The 17,159-nt window shown below is 49.2% G+C and overlaps 1 protein-coding gene across 2 annotated transcripts in view; it reads left to right on the top strand.

Annotated features, from left to right (window-relative positions):
- ROBO4 (roundabout guidance receptor 4) overlaps positions 1 to 17,159 on the top strand; it is an 89,677-nt gene that overhangs the window by 50,755 nt on the left and 21,763 nt on the right. For both annotated transcript variants that reach the window (XM_035139647.2, XM_035139646.2), the window contains exons 16-17: positions 1,426 to 1,570; positions 11,127 to 11,366. In XM_035139647.2, the coding sequence (XP_034995538.2) occupies positions 1,426 to 1,570; positions 11,127 to 11,366 (385 nt within the window). The remainder of the gene's footprint in view (positions 1 to 1,425; positions 1,571 to 11,126; positions 11,367 to 17,159) is intronic.

Genomic DNA, 17,159 nt, shown 5'->3' with positions numbered 1-17,159 from the left:
ATTGATTATTGATTGATGATTTAATTTCTACACTGCTTAATGTATTTAAAATATATCTACGCAGTGTACAGAAAACTGAAGCAACGGCAGCCAATGTAATAAAATACATTACAAAAGCACACAGTTGTATATAGAAATGTTGCATTCATGCAAAGTTACCAATGTATACAAATCAATATCAATTCATTTTCCTTCTGACACCCTTTCCCTCTCAGCCTCAGGGTCCAAACAAACTCTCCGCTTCCCCACAAAAGTCCCATAATAAGAGTTCTGGAAAAAGCAGACATCACCCATGTCCAGTGGTTTTCAAACAGTGTGCTGTGGCACCCTGGGGTGCTTTGAATGATGGTCAGGTGTGCTGCGGGCAACACTGGCCTCTATCCCCCTTTCCTTCCCTCCCTCCTTTGATGTTCTCTCATGTCTCTGCCTCCCAACTGTAAGTTGCAGCAGCCCTGGCTACAAGCTCCCCAGGTGAATGGTGCCTCGGGTGCTGGCCAGGGGGTGCTGGTTGCCAGGAGCTGAGGCAGCTTGAAAGTAAGCAAGCAAATGTGTGAGGGAGGCCAGTCAGCCAGCCTACCAGCCCTTGCTGTTGGGAATGGACAGACAAGTGAGATATTGGGCATTTTGGCTTTTCTTGTATTTGCTGTGTGCAATGCCTGCCTGGGAGCTGAGTGTCTGGCACTGAAGGGGAGCCTTTCTGCCATGCAGGGGCTTCCAGCTCACGCAGCCGCCACTGCTGCCTCCCAAGGTGAGTAAGATGCTGGCCTCATGTTCACCTTTGGGCAGTCTGCATTGGGCCTCTAAGGCTGGGGGACTCCTCTTCCCAAGCCCCTGTGGGGTCTTTGGGGTGGGGGGCAGCTCAGAGATCAGGGGCAGTGGCAGCAGCTGCCCAGAGGACTCTCAAGGAGAGGGGAGAGGAGAGGAGGCTGAGGGAACACTCCACAAGGAGGGTGTTCGAAAAGGGGTGAGGGACTGCCAGTTCTGCAGGCAAGGGGTGGCACAACTGGGCTTCTGAGGCTCAAAGCACGTTTCCCCACAGGGGAGCTGCAGAAAGAATGTACAGTACAGTAGTTGGTCAAGGACTCAAAAAGGTTGAAAACTTCTGCCCTAGTCATTCACTCTAAACTTGCTTTTTATGGGCGGGCCCAAGGAGAATGTTACTCCCTCACAGCTGCAATTTCCATATCCAGTTCCAGGTTCAGCAGGCTTCCCAGAGGGTCTGAGGGATAGGGAGAGGGGGGGGGGTCCCTCCACTTACAGCTCTTTCTTCACCCTCTGTCCAGGGGGGGAGTGGATTTTAATTTGCAGGTTGGTGGGCACTTCAGCTGAAGAAGTGACAATATCATGGTTTCCACTGTTGTGGGGGTTGTGGTGGGCTGAGTCAGAAATGACTAACTGTTTCTTTTTCCTCGTGTTCCTCCACAGGGGAGATGAAGAAGGTGCTGAAAACATACAGCTCCTCAAAGTTCTCAAAATGCGGCACCTCGCAGAACAGTGCCGGTTTGTTGCCTCCTCCTCCTCCCATCCCTCCGGGTTTTCAAGCTCCCCAAGATCACAGCACCCAGCCAGTGTAAGAGCGGGTCCGAAATGCCTTTGTGAATTATCATAGAGTCCCTCCAGACACCCTTTTCATTTTGCATACATGGTTGTTTGCTCTCTTGGTGCTCTTGGGGTAGCCGCGTGTGATTCTGCTTTTGATACTGATGGTGCCTGCAGAGGTTTTGAGGAGGCCACATGGCTTTGCTTCCAATCCGTGCAGATCCGGTAACTTCTTGCTGAAGCACTGTTTTGTACCACAAATGCTCTGGTTATTATTATTATTATTATTATTATTATTATTATTATTATTATTTAATTGCCCCTGGCAGCAACAACGTGTTAGCATTGGAGAAGCATAGTAGAACAACCTAAAGCAGAATAAACCCACTGCTAAGGCCCCCATCTGCATTATACATTTAGAGCAGTATCATGCCCCCATCTGCATTATACATTAAATACGCGTGGCTTCCCCCAAAGAATTCTGGGAACTGTAGTATGTTAAGGATGCTGGGTGTTGTTAAAAAGGTAAAGGTACCCCTGACCATGGGCGTACCCAGAGAGGGCCAGGAGCTGCCCCCCCCCCCAGAAGCAAATTTTTTAAACCGTATTTTACAGACCATAACCCACACTTTTCCCCTCCAAAAACTGAAGGGGAAAAGTCACTGCGGGTTATGGAAATCGGGCTGTTTCCACCCCCTCCACGGCAGCAGCCAGCGACAGGAACGTGGGAGGGGGGGAGTAGCAGCCTGAGCTGGGGGGGGGCGCGGATGGGAGCTCCATTCTTCCTTCCATCCATCCTTCCTTCCCCCCTCTTTCTTTCTTCCTTTTTCTCTCTCCCTCCCTTCTCTCTCTCTCTCTTACCCCTTCCTTCCTTCCTTCCTTCCTTCCTTCCTTCCTTCCTTCCTTCCTTCCTTCCTTCCTTCCTTCCTTCCTTCCTTCCTTCCTTCCTTCTCTTCCCTCCCTCCCTCCCTCCCTCCCTCCCTCCCTCCCTCCCTCCCTCCTTCCTTCCTTCCTTCCTTCCTTCCTTCCTTCCTTCCTTCCTTCCTTCCTTCCTTCCTTCCTTCCTTCCTTCCTTCTCTTCCCTCCCTCCCTCCCTCCCTCCCTCCCTCCCTCCCTCCCTCCCTCCCTCTTCCCCTCTCTTGCCCCCCCCGTTTTGATCCTGGGTACGCCCCTGCCCCTGCCCATTAGGTCCAGTCGTGGACGACTCTGGGGTTGCGGCGCTCATCTCGCTCTATAGGCCGAGGGAGCTGGCGTTTGTCTGCAGACAGCTTCTGGGTCATGTGCCCAGCATGACTAAGCCGCTTCTGGCGAACCAGAGCAGCACATGGAAACATGGAAATGTTAGGAGACTGCTATTTCCCTGATACACAAGAGAGGGGGGTGTCTGTGCAGCCCTGGCTACTTGCATAATGTTTTGTTGGGGTCCAGAACTTGCTATTTGAGATCCTAAATTCACACGGTAACATTTGCATTGCTTGCAATCCCATCAGTGCTTTTCTCTTTCTGTAATTGCAGGTGCGGGGAGGGAGTTGATTTTATCAAGTCCACAGAAAGCAAAGAGGGGACTTTTAATCCTTCCTTGTAGCAGCCCCCATAGAGACCCCCTGTGCTGCAGTTCAATCTAGAAAAAAAAAGACAAAGCTCCCATTGGCACCCATGGGAGCTTCTCCCCACCCTACTCTGTAGCATAAGGGGGAGGAGCCTAAACTTGTGCACTAAGGTCCTGATAAAAGGGGGGGGGTTATCACTACCTGTAACTGAATAAAGAAAAGTCAAATATATGTTAGCAAGCTGTGCAATTAGCATCAAGTACAGTTATGCCCTGAGCTCACAAGACTGTGACTCACAACTTACTGTAGTGATGGAGCCTGGGCAGGCTCTGCCTGGCTCCAGGAATTCCTTCCTGTATCTGCGCACCTTTTGATGGGTAGTGCATTTCAGCTGTATCAAGATCTGCTCCATGCTGACTCATCTTCCAGTGCCACGAGGTGCTTCAGATAAATTTCCCAGTGCCCCCCCCCCCCGGCACTGAGAAGGGGAGCCTACCTGCTTTTGCATACTGTCCTCAGGCACTGATATGATGGATAATCTTTACTGGTGGTTCTGGTGGGAATGAATTCCAACCATACTTTCTACCTACTTGGCACTTAAAAAGCTACAAATCATGCCGAGAATCCTTGCTTTGCTGGAAGAGAGAGTTTCCCACTTAACAGAGCGGGCCTCTCTGAACAAGTGCCCAGCTATTTAAGTAAATGGACAATTATCATTCCAGGAACGTAAATCAATCCATTAGGGCAATATCAGCTGACTCTGTCCTTTTCGCTGCCCGCTGAATCCCACATTTATGAAGAGAAAACGTTGTCCTTGGATCTGTGCATGAACTAATATCGGTGTCATTCTAAATTTATGGGCAATTACACCATAATTGGCCGCTCTATTGGAAATACATTTGGTTGCAGAGGAGATCGGGGCAGGTTTTGCAAGGGAGAAGAGGCTGCAAATATGTTTCCCGCGCTGCCTCATATCACTACTGGCATGTGCCACATGCTCAAGTCGGATAGATGCTTTTCCTCCTAGTGATGGGAGGGCCATAATGGCAGCCTTCGGACAGGGCTGGGAAACCTTGCCCATTTCCCCATTTCCTGAAACCATGGAAAGTAGCTGCCAGTCAGTGTATGTAATACTGAGGTTGAGGGACCAATGGTCTGTAGCTTCCTAGGTTTCTTAGTGGTGATCCTTGACTATTTAGTAGCCATCAGGGGCTGAGGAAGATATTTATGCTTCTAGGCCATGTTTTCTGTAGCTGGTTAAGAACGAGATGCTAGTGTTCATGGTTGGCATCAGCATTGGTCCTTTATTTAACTCAGGGTGGGGAACATTTTTGATACCCTCCAACGTTTCTGAAATGAAAATATGGGCATCCTATTCCATACCCTCCCAACATTTCCCCAATGAAATAGGGACATCCTATTCTATATCCTCCAGTATTTCTCCAATGAAATGAGGGCATCCTGTTCCATACCCCCCAACGTTTCGCCAATAAAAATAGGGCCCTCCTATTCCATATCCTCCAACATTTCCCCAATGAAAATAAGGACGTCCTATGCCATACCCTTTATTTCTCCAATGAAAGAGGGACATCCTGTCCCATGCCCTCCAATATTTCCTCAATGAAAACAGGGACATCCTATTCCATACCCTCCAATGTTTCTCCAATGAAAATAGGGACATCCTATTTCATATCCTCCAACATTTTCCCAATGAAAATGAGGCCATCCTATTTTGTTCAGCCTACGGACTACATTCCTTTGTGGACAACCTCCTAGTCTCCACATGACAGTGGTGGGCACAGCCAGAGAGAAAAGTGGGTGGAGCAGCAGATGGAAGTCTTACCTTGGTACGATTGGCTACCTTCTCAAGCACGTGAACATTCAGAGGCATCCATATCCAGATACCCCATACCCTCAGCAGGCAAGCAGGAGACATTAGTCTAGTTCAAGCCAGCCAGGCAAAAGCACTCAAGGAGGATTCAAAGCAGACCTGGCCAAGGGCTGTGACCTGATGAGAGCCCTGGTGGTCAGACAGTGCAGCCTGGGGGGCCTCATTCAGCTCCCCACATCCCAGCCTAAGGCTATCCACCCTTTGCTCGAAGCGAATTTCACCTTACAGCAGAGTCAAGTTTGTTTTTTAACCTACCTGTTGGAAATGTATGCATGTAACCACATTTCCCTTGCTGCTCAGTTAATTCAGATGTTCTCGTAATGAAACAAAGAGCAACTTAATGGCTTTATAGGAGTCCTTAAATGGCTCCTAAGAGGACAGCCTTTGTTGTACAAAGGGGAAACACAGTTGGCCAGAGTTCTGCTTCTGGGAGTTGTGGGGAGATTAAGAACTTCTGCAAAGAACTGTTGGCATGCCAATAGCATACAAATGCACTACTTAACGTAGGAGCAAGTACTACCAAAGCAGATTCAGCATTGGTTAATCTTCTTCCCCTTTTTAAGCATTTAAAACAGGCCACAGCCTCTTGCATCCCCCCAAAGCTTTGTGCTCTGACTTCCAGAGCTGAAAGTCTTGTAACTGGCTCTGAGGGAAGAGAAAATGAGTATGAATGAATGAACAGATAGATGCTGAATTGAACAAAGAGCCAATGACTGGTCAATGAGAGGGAGGCACCTCTTGCCAGAGTGCCTTTGACCTTGACAAAGAGGCACTGAGGTTTGAAATACCCTCATGGATAGTCCTCCTTCATGTTTCTTGCCTTTCTCAGAATGTACTCTTAGTAGCATATTAAGCCAACTTACGTTAAATCAGACCATTGGTTTATCTAGTCCAAAATGCTTGAGTATCTATTCCAAAGGGTAGCCAACATGGCATGGGCATACCCAGGATCAAAACTGGGGGGGGCAGGCAAGCCACGGGGCCCGGCCACGCCCCCCAGCCACCCAATTGGCTGTCTGGCGATGATGTGGCCGGGATCCCCCCAGGAGGCGTGGTCAACGTCCATGTCACCCCGAGAGAGAGAGGCGGAGAGGAGGAAACGTGTGCGCACTCTCTCCCTCGCACACAACACAACTCAAGCGCTTTCTCTCCCGCCCTTGCCACCGCTCCTCAGACTCACTCCACTCCGCTCCTGCTGCGAACGCCAAGTTGCGACCACCGATTGCCGCCGAACTTGCCCGCAAGTACAAGGGCGAAGAGGGCGAGAGGAGCGGCTGCAGCAGGCTCCTCTAGCTAGCCTCTTCTTCCTCAGCGCGGAGCGGTCGCTCCGGAGCCCGATCCTGTGGTGGAGGCAACCGTGGCGAAGCGCGCGCACACACACACCCCTCCCCGCCAAAGCAGCTCAGGAGCCGGGTGGGAGGGGAAAGAGGCGGGAATGCGTGCCTCCTCCTCGCACGATTGGCTGCCTATGATGTCCATGCCCCCCCGGAGGGGAGGCAGCGGTCACGCGGTTCTCCGCAACCACTTTTCCCCGCCGGCCACTTTTTGCACTGAAAAATTTATATATTCCCCCCCTTCCTTTTTAGCTTCTGGGGGGCAGCTGCCCCCCTGCCCCCCTGGGTACGCCCATGCAACATGGTGTCTTCCATGTGTGGTTGAATTCCAGCTCCCTTCACCCATGATCATTGACTAAGCAGGCTAGGCAGTGGTGGCCAGTTCCCTTTTAGGACTGGTACAGTAGCCAACAGAAGGTCAAGGCAACCACAGGCAGAGCTCACACATTCGGGTCTCCATCCGGCTCCCTGCTGAGTTCTGCAAGGGACACATTGAGACGGAGGAGGCTGACAGCCAGGGCCAGTTGTAAGTAAGAAGTTGGGGAGGGGGGTTGGGGAGGGGGCATTGGAGGAATCAAGTCCAAGGTTGGTGGAGGCATGCCCCATCTGTCTTAATGGGCCAGCTTTCACTGCAGTCAGGGTTAATGGGAGTCCAGCAACCTCTAGAGTGGAGTGTTAGAGACATATGTTGATATTATGGGTTTTCAATGAGAATTCTGTAAGTAGAACTGTCAGTGGGGATGGAAGGAGCTGTAAATTTTGCTTCTCTCAGGTTCTCATTTTCTAAGTCTCAAATTCAGTTCTCCACATTTCTGCAGCAATTTTAAAAAAAATTATCATGGAAATCCACCTGCATTTTAGTGTGAATTTGTCCTGATAAACACTTTTTTTTGTATGCAGTTTTGACTAATGTGTACGTATTTTCCTCCGATATAAGGCACTTATGCACGTCATTTTCACTAAGCTATGCATTGTTATGCATGCTTTCCTCTAGTATATGCATTTTTGTAAACACTGTTTGGGCAATTGCATTGCAAAATTCACATAGGTGTGAATTTTGGAGGATGGCTGCGTTTTGGTTTGTGAAAATGTTTTGGAAAATGTGAAGTTGATAGATTCACCATTGGGTTAAATTTCTCCCTCACCCCTAGCTGTCAATGTGGGTTGCCCTGAATCCATAAAACTCACCGAAAGACTGTTGAAAGCCTGGAATATTCAGGTGATGTGACAGTGGGAGCAAAGGTGGCTCAAGAAGGTGTAATGAAGGATAGAGATGACTCAATCTTTCTCAATCTTTTTCCTTCTCACTAGACAGGGAAGGGGTGGAACCAGATGTGTGTAGAAGCAGAAATCAAAGATAGAAAGCCAGCAGTTTTGAGAGGAATGGCAAAGACATAGATACAGCTGAGTTGCCTTCTGCAGGAATCTTCTGCTGCTGTTGACCTAAATATAAGATGGGAAAACAGTACATGTTGCTCAAGCTGTATACAGTGGTACCTCTACTTACGAATGTTTCTACTTACGAATGGAGCTCCGTCCGCCATCTTGGATGTGGTTTAGATAGGATTTTTTCTACTTACGAATTTTTAGATAGGGTTGTTTGACTTACAATTTTTTTATCCCAATGCATTTCTATGGGATTCGACTTACAATTTTTTTCTACTTACGAATGTGCGTTCGGAACACATTAAATTCGTAAGTAGAGGTACCACTGTATATGTTTAAATAAACTATGTCTCACAATGTATCAGCCAGGTTGCTGGATCAGGCCAAAGGCCCATCTAGTCCAGCATCCTATTCCCACAGTGGCCAATCTATAGGCGCCAACTCTATAGGGCTGAGGTGTCTTCAGCCCCCTCAATGTCAAAATGCTGATGAATTTTCACGAGGACTTTTTTTTATATAAAAAAAGCAAACTGGTGTAAAAATGTGGAAAACTGAATTTAATATTTGAAAAAGGAGAATCCAAGAAAAACTGGGGGAGGGGATGACAGATCCCCCCACGCCCCCAGCATCCCTATTTGTGGTAGAGGCATACAGATGTGTGCAAGTTCACCCCTTTGCAAGCGGTAGCTCGGAACATCGTACAGAGGCTGAGCAATTTCCTCCTGCCTCCCCCTTTTCACTGCCTCCTCCTGTCTCACACCTTGTCAAAGTAGGAGAAAGTGGATCCAAAACACAGGTGGCAGGTGGCAGACTCCATCCATTTACATGCAAGACGTGAGTGCTGTCACTAGCTGAGCAGAGGCGGGGGTGGCTGAGGAATTGTTCTGTAAGTGATGGAGGAGCACTCTGCACGGAAATGGGCTCAGTTCATTTACTGAAACCACTCCAACATCCTGGCGGCAGAGGTGTGAGAGATGGACACGACCCGGAGAGTCGCTTAGAAACCTGGAGCTGTACCAAGGAGGAGTAAGCTCCCCAGTCATAGCCTGCCTTTGCATGCTGGGCAAACTGCAAACAGCCATAATCTAGACTGCTGTACTGGGATGCGGGCAGAGGTGGGCAGCACTTGCCTGCAAACGTTTCGGGTTTCCATCAGTATTGCCCAGGGGTAGGACCTGGATCTGACCAGTGGGTCAAACTGTTATCCTCTACACACCTCAGGGGTCAAGCTGCCCACCTGCCAGTTGTCTGACATCACAATGATGTCAAGTGCCCACATACTCTTGCAAAATGCTTTGCAAAGACCTTCACAACACCTGGCAATCAGCTGGTCGCTGGGCTCTGCAAAGCCCATTGCAACATGTTCCATGACACCCGACTATCATGTGGAGCTCTTTGCAAGGGACTTGGCAAGACCCAGTGATCAGCCGAATCCCTCTGCATGGGGCAGCAGTGCTTGCAACTCCCCCTTTGATGGACCCAGACCTTTACCTGCCCCACATCTGATCTCATGGACTGGCTGGATGTAGAGGAGTGGTGGGAGGCACCAGCTGGGGAACCTCCAAGGGAACCCCCAGGGGAAGAAGGCTCAGAGCCAGGTGGTTGGTGGTAGGAGGAGGATGAGTGGTCAGAGGGAGAAGAGGGAGCAGACTGGAAGGAGGAGGTGTTGGATGTTGAAGAGGCAACAGGGTTCAGTGAGCAGGAAGAGGCTGTGGCAGAGAGCAGTCCAGAATCAGAGGCAGGAGAGGAGGGGGGGCAGGAGACAGAGGTGAGACAGGCTGCTGAAGAAGCCAGGGAGTCCCCCGCTCCTGCTGAAACCAGCTTCCCTCCTCCCTGGTAAAGAGAGTAGAGCAATGAGAGACAACAGGGCTTTAGGCTGCTGGGGAGGAGCCTTAGAGAGCAGTGGGAAGATGGGGACCTTCAGTCCTTGCAACTGCCTCGTTGGGCAAGACCTACTGGGAAGGGTTGCTAAACCTCTATACCTAAGCTAAACCTCTAGACCTTTTTGTTTCTTTGAATAAAGAGTTAACTTTACTGACATCAGATGCTTTACTGTTTTATTGCTGACCTATGCCTGATTCCAGCTCCTGACACCTGATGTCGTAGTTGCAGGGCAGGTTGGCATAGCTTGGCTGAACTGTCCTCCCCACCCCTGATGTTTCCCCAACCCATTGGTTTTGCCAGGCATGCTTGCAGTTGAGAAGCCATCTGCTCCAAGGGAGATGTCATTGTGGCACATTGACTGGCCATTTAAGATTTTGCTTCTAGTTCCTGATGTTGGAATTGTCATGAAAACCCAGCATATTTTGTGTGGGGGCATAGTCTGAAGAGGGCATATAATGCAGTGACCTTGCTGAAGACAGGCAGGTCTAGAACCTCTGCCCAAATAAAGTGGTAAAAGTTGGGGTTGTGGGACAGGGCAGATTGGAAAGAACCCAGAGAAACAATGATTTCCCCTGGGAAATAACTCAAAGATATTTTCCGAACTTCTCAGGTTTCAGAACATGCTGCCTGTACATAGTCTTGCCATTCTCTCCTCCTCCTTTGCCAAAAGGTAAAAGGTAAAGGGACCCCTGACCATTAGGTCCAGTCGTGACCGACTCTGGGGTTGCGCGCTCATCTCGCATTATTGGCCGAGGGAGCCGGCGTACAGCTTCCAGGTCATGTGGCCAGCATGACAAAGCCACTTCTGGCAAACCAGAGCAGCACATGGAAACGCCATTTACCTTCCCACTGTAGCGGTTCCTATTTATCTACTTGCATTTTGACATGCTTTCGAACTGCTAGGTTGGCAGGAGCTGGGACCAAGCAACGGGAGCTCACCCCGTCACAGGGATTCGAACCGCCGACCTTCTGATCAGCAAGCCCTAGGCTCAGTGGTTTAACCACAGCGCCACCTGGGTCCCTCTCATAGTCTTGCCATTCTCTCCTCATTTGCCAAAGGGCCTCACCAAATATCCCTTTGGTGCAACACCAGAGCTAGAAGAAATTTGAATCCACCTGCAAAAGGTTGCTTCAACTCTGTCCCTCCACATGTTGTGATGGGCAGGAAAGGGTGATCTCCTGCTTGATTTAGAATAGGATCAGGAATGGAGGATAAGGACGACACTTCTGGTTTTTTTAGCGGGTCAACCAGGAACCATTCTTCTAAGCAGCACAACCGAATAACTTTTTCCTCCAGCTTCTTGCCTCAGAGTGTGCTTATATTGCAGTCAGACCAATGATGAAGATGAACTATTGTATAGCTTCAGATAATCATATATTTGCACCAAAGCCTGCATCTGGGGCATGATGGGAATGCAGTCAAGGGATGGCTGTTTTCTGATATTTTCCATAGCTTTTATACCAGGCTAAAAACAAGAGAAAGAAAAGTTCTTGGTTGGAGACACTCATAGCACACCGGCTATTATTTCTGTACTTGAACAGGTGTACCTGCACTTGCTACCGGGATCCTCCCATGGACTTGGTCCTTCCGAAACAAGACAAAGATTCCCTGCCGGCAACCAGCGAGTCCCTGGGAGAAAGCCATACCTTCCCCACACTGCCTTACAGCCGTCTTTCTGCAGCCTCGATCTCTGTATCTCTCAATGATGATGGGGAGACGGTTCTGACCCCTGAGGAGGTGGCCGAATACCTAGAGCTTAGCGAGGATGCAGAGCATCAAAGGTAAGAGCAACGCAGTCCACACAATGTAGCGTCTCAAGGACAGTGTAGATGGTGGCTCTGCTCCTAGTCCGTCGTTCTCTCCTCTCTCCTCCTACCCTGACATTAGCTGTTACAAGAGACACAAGCATCCCTCTGGATACCCCAAAGAGGTAAATTAACAGCCTCATCACACATACTCAAACGCTTGCTTTTGGTGGGATTTTTTTTCCAAGTCTGCCGGTTGATGACAGGAAGCGTTGGCTCCTTCCCTTGACCTCATTGTCCCTGACCAATGCAGTGTAATGTAATGTTTTGACTAAGGTGTCAATCCCCCCACAGGCATGATGAATCCACTGACCTTTGGTAAGTCATTGTCTCTTAATTCTTGGTCTCTTCCTTCGGGCTACTCTGCCAAGCTATTGTGAATGTGATGGAGTTGATCTCCAGGAAGCACTGTGAATTCTCAGAAAGAACTATAGCCATGTTGCAAGAAACTCCATTTTTCCATCTGGTTTTCCATCTCCTGCTCCAATATCCTGTTAATGTTCAGTGGCCTCCTCATTGGGCTGTTTTCGAGAGACCCCACCCAAGACCCTCCTCTTCAAAATACTTTTTGTACTTCGACAAACCTCATGATTCCTCTGACTACTGACCCCTTTCTCCCATGTGTGGGTACTGCCAGTTTGGCTACCTAAGCAATGGCACGCACACCCTGAACATCAGAAATAGAGAGCATGGCGAGAACATGGTAGGCATGTTATGAGGAACATTGTTTCTTATTACAATCTTGTGCATTATCTTGTGGTTTTCAAGAAGCTAAACTGAGCACCGAGCAATGACACTCAGAGCCTAAACACTGGAAACAAAAGGAAAGCTATGTTATTACTATACGTTACTGCCTAGTGGTGCACTTTTAAGGTTAATAGTTCTTGTTTGTTGGTCCTCTGTGTGCTAATAACTTTGAAAGGCTGATTCCTTTACTTACATTAGCTGTTTGAGCTGTTAAAGAGTTGACCTCTCTGCTCCACTTTGAAATAGTATGTCCATAATCAGATTTCGGGATGCATAACTTGCCTGCTCTAATGTCCAATTAAGCCAGTTTTTCTGTTCTGGATCAGAGCAAAGGCCAGTCTAATCCAGCAGTCTGTCTCCCACAGTTCTCAGCCAGAAGTCTTTGGGAAGGACACAAACAGAGCACAAGGAGGATGGCAATGATGGTGCAGTGGTGACTTTAGCTATCACTGGTTATGTGGATTAACCAGCATTAATAGACCAGAATGGGAGCTAATGGTTTGGAGATGGTCCCTGATAGTTTGGGATAGCTCTCTGTTTTTGAATGAGGTGACACACCTGCAGCTAATGGAAGAGGGTGGATGTGTTATGTACGTAAGAAGCTGCAGTTCGCAACTGGAATGTGAAAGAGAAAGAGATGAGAGTGTTACCCAGAGGCAGCTGAAACGAGGGGTGCAATCATGAGGAGTTGGTCCAATTGCTTGCCAATCTTCTGCCTTGTAGCAGTGCCTGCTCTTTGTCTCCACTTACAATTCGTTTGCATATTTTAAGCAAGGCAGAAATTATACAGACACCTTAAGTTGGTTCTCAAAATTTGTGGCATGCAACATTGTTGTGGCGGGAGAGGATGGCAATTGTGATGGGAAGGCTCAAGGAAATTCAAAGAAACATTTAAACATTTCAGTATATATTGCAGAATATGGATAGATACCTTTTCAAAATGAGAGCAACAGCATCAAGTGTATGGGAATGATTTGTGTTCTTATGTAGCTGCATTGCTTTACTTTCTAGAGTTCCCATGATCAGATTATAAAGTGCTTCTGTTCTATGTTATGAATCAGGCATTGCTAGTTGTTTATTTTTGTTTTCAAATGTATTTCTTATATATATTAAAAATTGGTGTGGCATGAGCACACTTTTATTCTGGAAGTGTGGCCCAGAGAAAAAAGTTTGAGAACTGCTCTAGGGCCTGAAAATTTGAAATCCTGAACTTTTAGAGTGGCATGGAGGGCAAAAATGGAACCTGAAACTAGGGGGGTGATTTTAGAAGAGCAGCAAAATTGGAAGAAAAGTTCAGGGGTGGGTTTGCTGCTTTTCTTCTTTCTCTCCCTCCCTCCTCCTCCCTTCAAAGAAAGCACAGTGTCTCTGAAACCCCAATTCAAACCACAGTGCTTGGATTATTGCACAGATATGCTGCTTTAGCTCTGCATCCTGATTTGTTTCAACCAGCTTCTGTGTTGGTTTCTGTTCTGTCTTCCAGCCAAGCCTCATAGCCCCAGGGAGGTGGCCCCCTGCATATTCCCTGAAAAAGCGTAAAGATGTTGCATGAGTGGTTCATGTATGCTACATGTGCTTTTCTGCAAAGGAGAAAATCTCAGTTCCACAATGCACGGATGTTCTTCTGACATGGAAGAGACTTGTGCATCTCTCTGTTCTTTGGAACAGTATCTGGAGGAGGTGGGGGAGTAATTTGAATATCCAATTCATGGCAGAGCCTTAAAAAAGAACTTTGCCATAAATGACTTGGGCAAATAAATGCTTTCTTAGTGCAAAATCCATTGCCTATTTCCATCCATCCTTTGATGATGGGAGACCAAAAACACAAAACTGTATTTTTATTTGTTGTTATTCATATGAAGCAGGGGTGTAGCCAGGATGAAAATTAGGGGGGCAAGGGGCGGGGGGAGGGGCCACAGTGGGGCAAGGAAAGCTCCCTTCTCCCTTGCCAGCTTTCCCTCCACCCGCCCCGGCGATCGCGGAGGGGGAGGAGGGGATTCGGGCTGCTCCGACTCCCTCCTCCCCCTCCGCAATTGGCAGGGGCGAGGGGGCGCCAGGATCAGCCTGAAATTGGGCTGCTCCGATCCCCTCCTCCCCCTCTGCGATCGCCGGGCTGGGTGGAGGGAAAGCCCCAGAACCGCGCAAAGCGGTTGCCTGGCTTTCCCTCCGCCCGCCCCACAGCCAGCCAGGGAGAAGGGACGTCTCCCTTCTCCCTTGCTGGCTGTGGGGTGGGCGGAGGGAAAGCCAGCCAAACGCTTTGCACGGCTCTGGGGCTTTCCCTCCACCCGCTCCACAGCCAGCCAGGGAGAAGGGAGACGGCACCGGGCGGGCAGCAGGGCAGGCTGGCCAGCGGCCCTGCCTCTAAGGGGGGGGCAACTGCCCCCTCCTGCCCCCTGCCTAGGCCCATGATATGAAGTATTTTAAACCCACTCTTCATTGAGTATTTTTTATCCCAGAGTGGGCAACAATGGAGCAAAGCAATAAGGTTATATGGGAGTAGACAAAAATACAAAATCCTTTTTTTAAAAAAAAAACAGGTCCAGGAAATAACAGCAAATCAATAGTTCCACTACAAGACAAGCCAAATAATTGAAGTTTGCAATTTAACCAAATACCTGGGTATTCAGCATTCACAGGAAGTAACTTTGCCTGCCCACACTGGCTCCTGCACTTGGTACTGCCCCCTCAGAGATTTCCCCTCCAAGTTCTACAGAGGTGGGCTGGCCCTGCGCAGGGTTACTACCCCATTGCACTGCTTGGCACAACATCCCGATATGATGGATGCTCCCTGATTTGCTTTGATGCCTTTGTTTCACAACGTGAAGGTCTGTGTCACGCAGCCCAAGCTGGCTCTGCTCTCCCCCTTGCCTCGGGGTAGGTTGAAGACCTCCTGGGCACGCGGCCCCTTTCCCCACCCTGGCCTTGTGGGAATTGCACTTAACAGGAAGCCTTCAGCCCCATCCTTCTGCCAGCCAAAGCCTCGCTGGCTGCAATTAGCTAATGCGCTGTAACTGCTGCCTCTGCAGTTTGGGGACGGCTCGCCCCGCAAGACCGACTCCTTACACTTTTGTAATTGGGGCTGGGACATGGAGTTGCTGATTTTACGGGAAGCTCATTGATCCCACTCAGATAATTACAGCTCCATTTGGAGCCTAGGCGGGACGACTGCCTGCCAGCTTAAGACGTGTTTAACAAGCCTCAGCCGGTCTTGCTTGCCAGCTGCCTGGTCTCCCTGCTGCAAGCCACATCTCCTCTTCAGGGGTGGGGAATCGGGTATACACTCTGCTTCCCTTGTATGACAGAGAGTCTGGTGTTGTTGCAGTGCAAAGCATAAGAAGTTGCCTTATTTGTTGTTGTTTAGTCGTTCAGTCGTGTCCGACTCTTCGTGACCCCATGGACCAGAGCACGCCAGGCACTCCTGTCTTCCACTTCCTCCCGCAGTTTGGTCAAACTCATTGGTGGCTTCGAGAACACTGTCCAACCATCTCATCCTCTGTCGTCCCCTTCTCCTTGTGCCCTCCATCTTTCCCAGCATCAGAGTCTTTTCCAAGGATTCTTCTCTTCTCATGAGGTGGCCAAAGTATTGGAGCCTCAGCTTCACGATCTCTCCTTCCAGTGTGCACTCAGGGCTGATTTCCTTCAGAATGGATAGGTTTTGTCACGGTGGCCGGAGTGGGCTACTTCAGAGTAACGACTCTACACAGCTCTGCATTTTATCTTTTTTTGGTGCTGAGTATTTACAGTGCTAATGGCAGTGCTATTTACAAAGACACATCTGCTCAGCTTGAATCAGAACCTCCAAGTGGCTTTTGGCGCATCTTGCGCCAGCATAACAACTTGGGGAGACCCATCCTCTTCCCCCGACGTTTTCTGCGCAATTCCGGAGTTGGGGGGACGGGTCTGCCCCCTTCCTTCCCCCTTCCTGTCCCACCTGGGACGATGGCTCTTCTACCCTGCCAGAGCCTTGGACACCACTTCCTGTTTCCCCACTTGAGCTGGAGCTTTCCCTCTTTTCAGCCTCGCTCGGGGCTGGGCTGGAACTCAGGAGGGGAGGGGCTTCGCGATACCCCTTGTCCCTCACAGGTTTGATCTTCTTGCAGTCCATGGGACTCTCAAGAGTCTCCTCCAGCACCATAATTCAAAAGCATCAATTCTTCGGCGATCAGCCTTCTTTATGGTCCAGCTCTCACTTCCATACATCACTACTGGGAAAACCATAGCTTCAACTATACGGAGGTTGCCTTATATACATGGTCAAATCTCTGGCCCCATCTCCATTGCCTGGCTTCTCTAACTGGGAGCACATCTCCAGAGTCTTGCCCAGTCTTGCCCAGTCATCTGTCTGAGATTTTCAAGCAGGGTGTTGAACCTGAGACTGTCTATGTGCACAACATATTTTCTGCTGTTGAACTATGGTGGAGAACCTCAGGTCTGAAGCCCAGACCTCCCTATCCTGACCTCTCTATCTGACCCTCGGGACTCCTCCCCCCCACACACAGGCCACACACCCCTTTTCCTAGTCCTGCTCTGCCCCTTCCTGGATATTTTTGCTTGGTTGGATAACACCACAACCGGAAGAAGTGAGAGGCACAATGCAGAGACTGAAACCTCTGCACCGTAACAGTTGTTAATCTCAGAGCTAAGCGACACATTGACACTCATTTGTCCTTTATCTGAGCATGTGAGCCTGGGCACTCCAGAACATGCTAACGACTGAACATCAGAAATGAAAATGCAGCAGCGACAACAACAAACAGGGAATGAGAACAGAGGGAGGGAAGGGAGCCAGGGGAGAGGGCAGGGAAGGAAATAAGGGGTTGCACTGCTTTATTGTGATAATGTGAGAACTCTAAGGAAGGAGGGAAAACAGTGAGTGGAAGGGGGAAAGAGAAATGGAGACATTCCATTCTCCCCTTGATTCACATTTTTTTTAATGGGGTGTGTGGGAATCAGCACAGCACTAGCTCATGGCTTCCCTCCCTGGTTGACATCTTGGTAAAAAACCCCCCTTGCCATGGAAATTAG

This window comes from Zootoca vivipara, chromosome 15 (assembly GCF_963506605.1).
Source record: "Zootoca vivipara chromosome 15, rZooViv1.1, whole genome shotgun sequence".
Lineage (NCBI taxonomy): Eukaryota > Metazoa > Chordata > Lepidosauria > Squamata > Lacertidae > Zootoca > Zootoca vivipara.
Note: the sequence above shows the minus strand (reverse complement) of the source record. Positions and strands in the feature narration are given on the sequence as shown.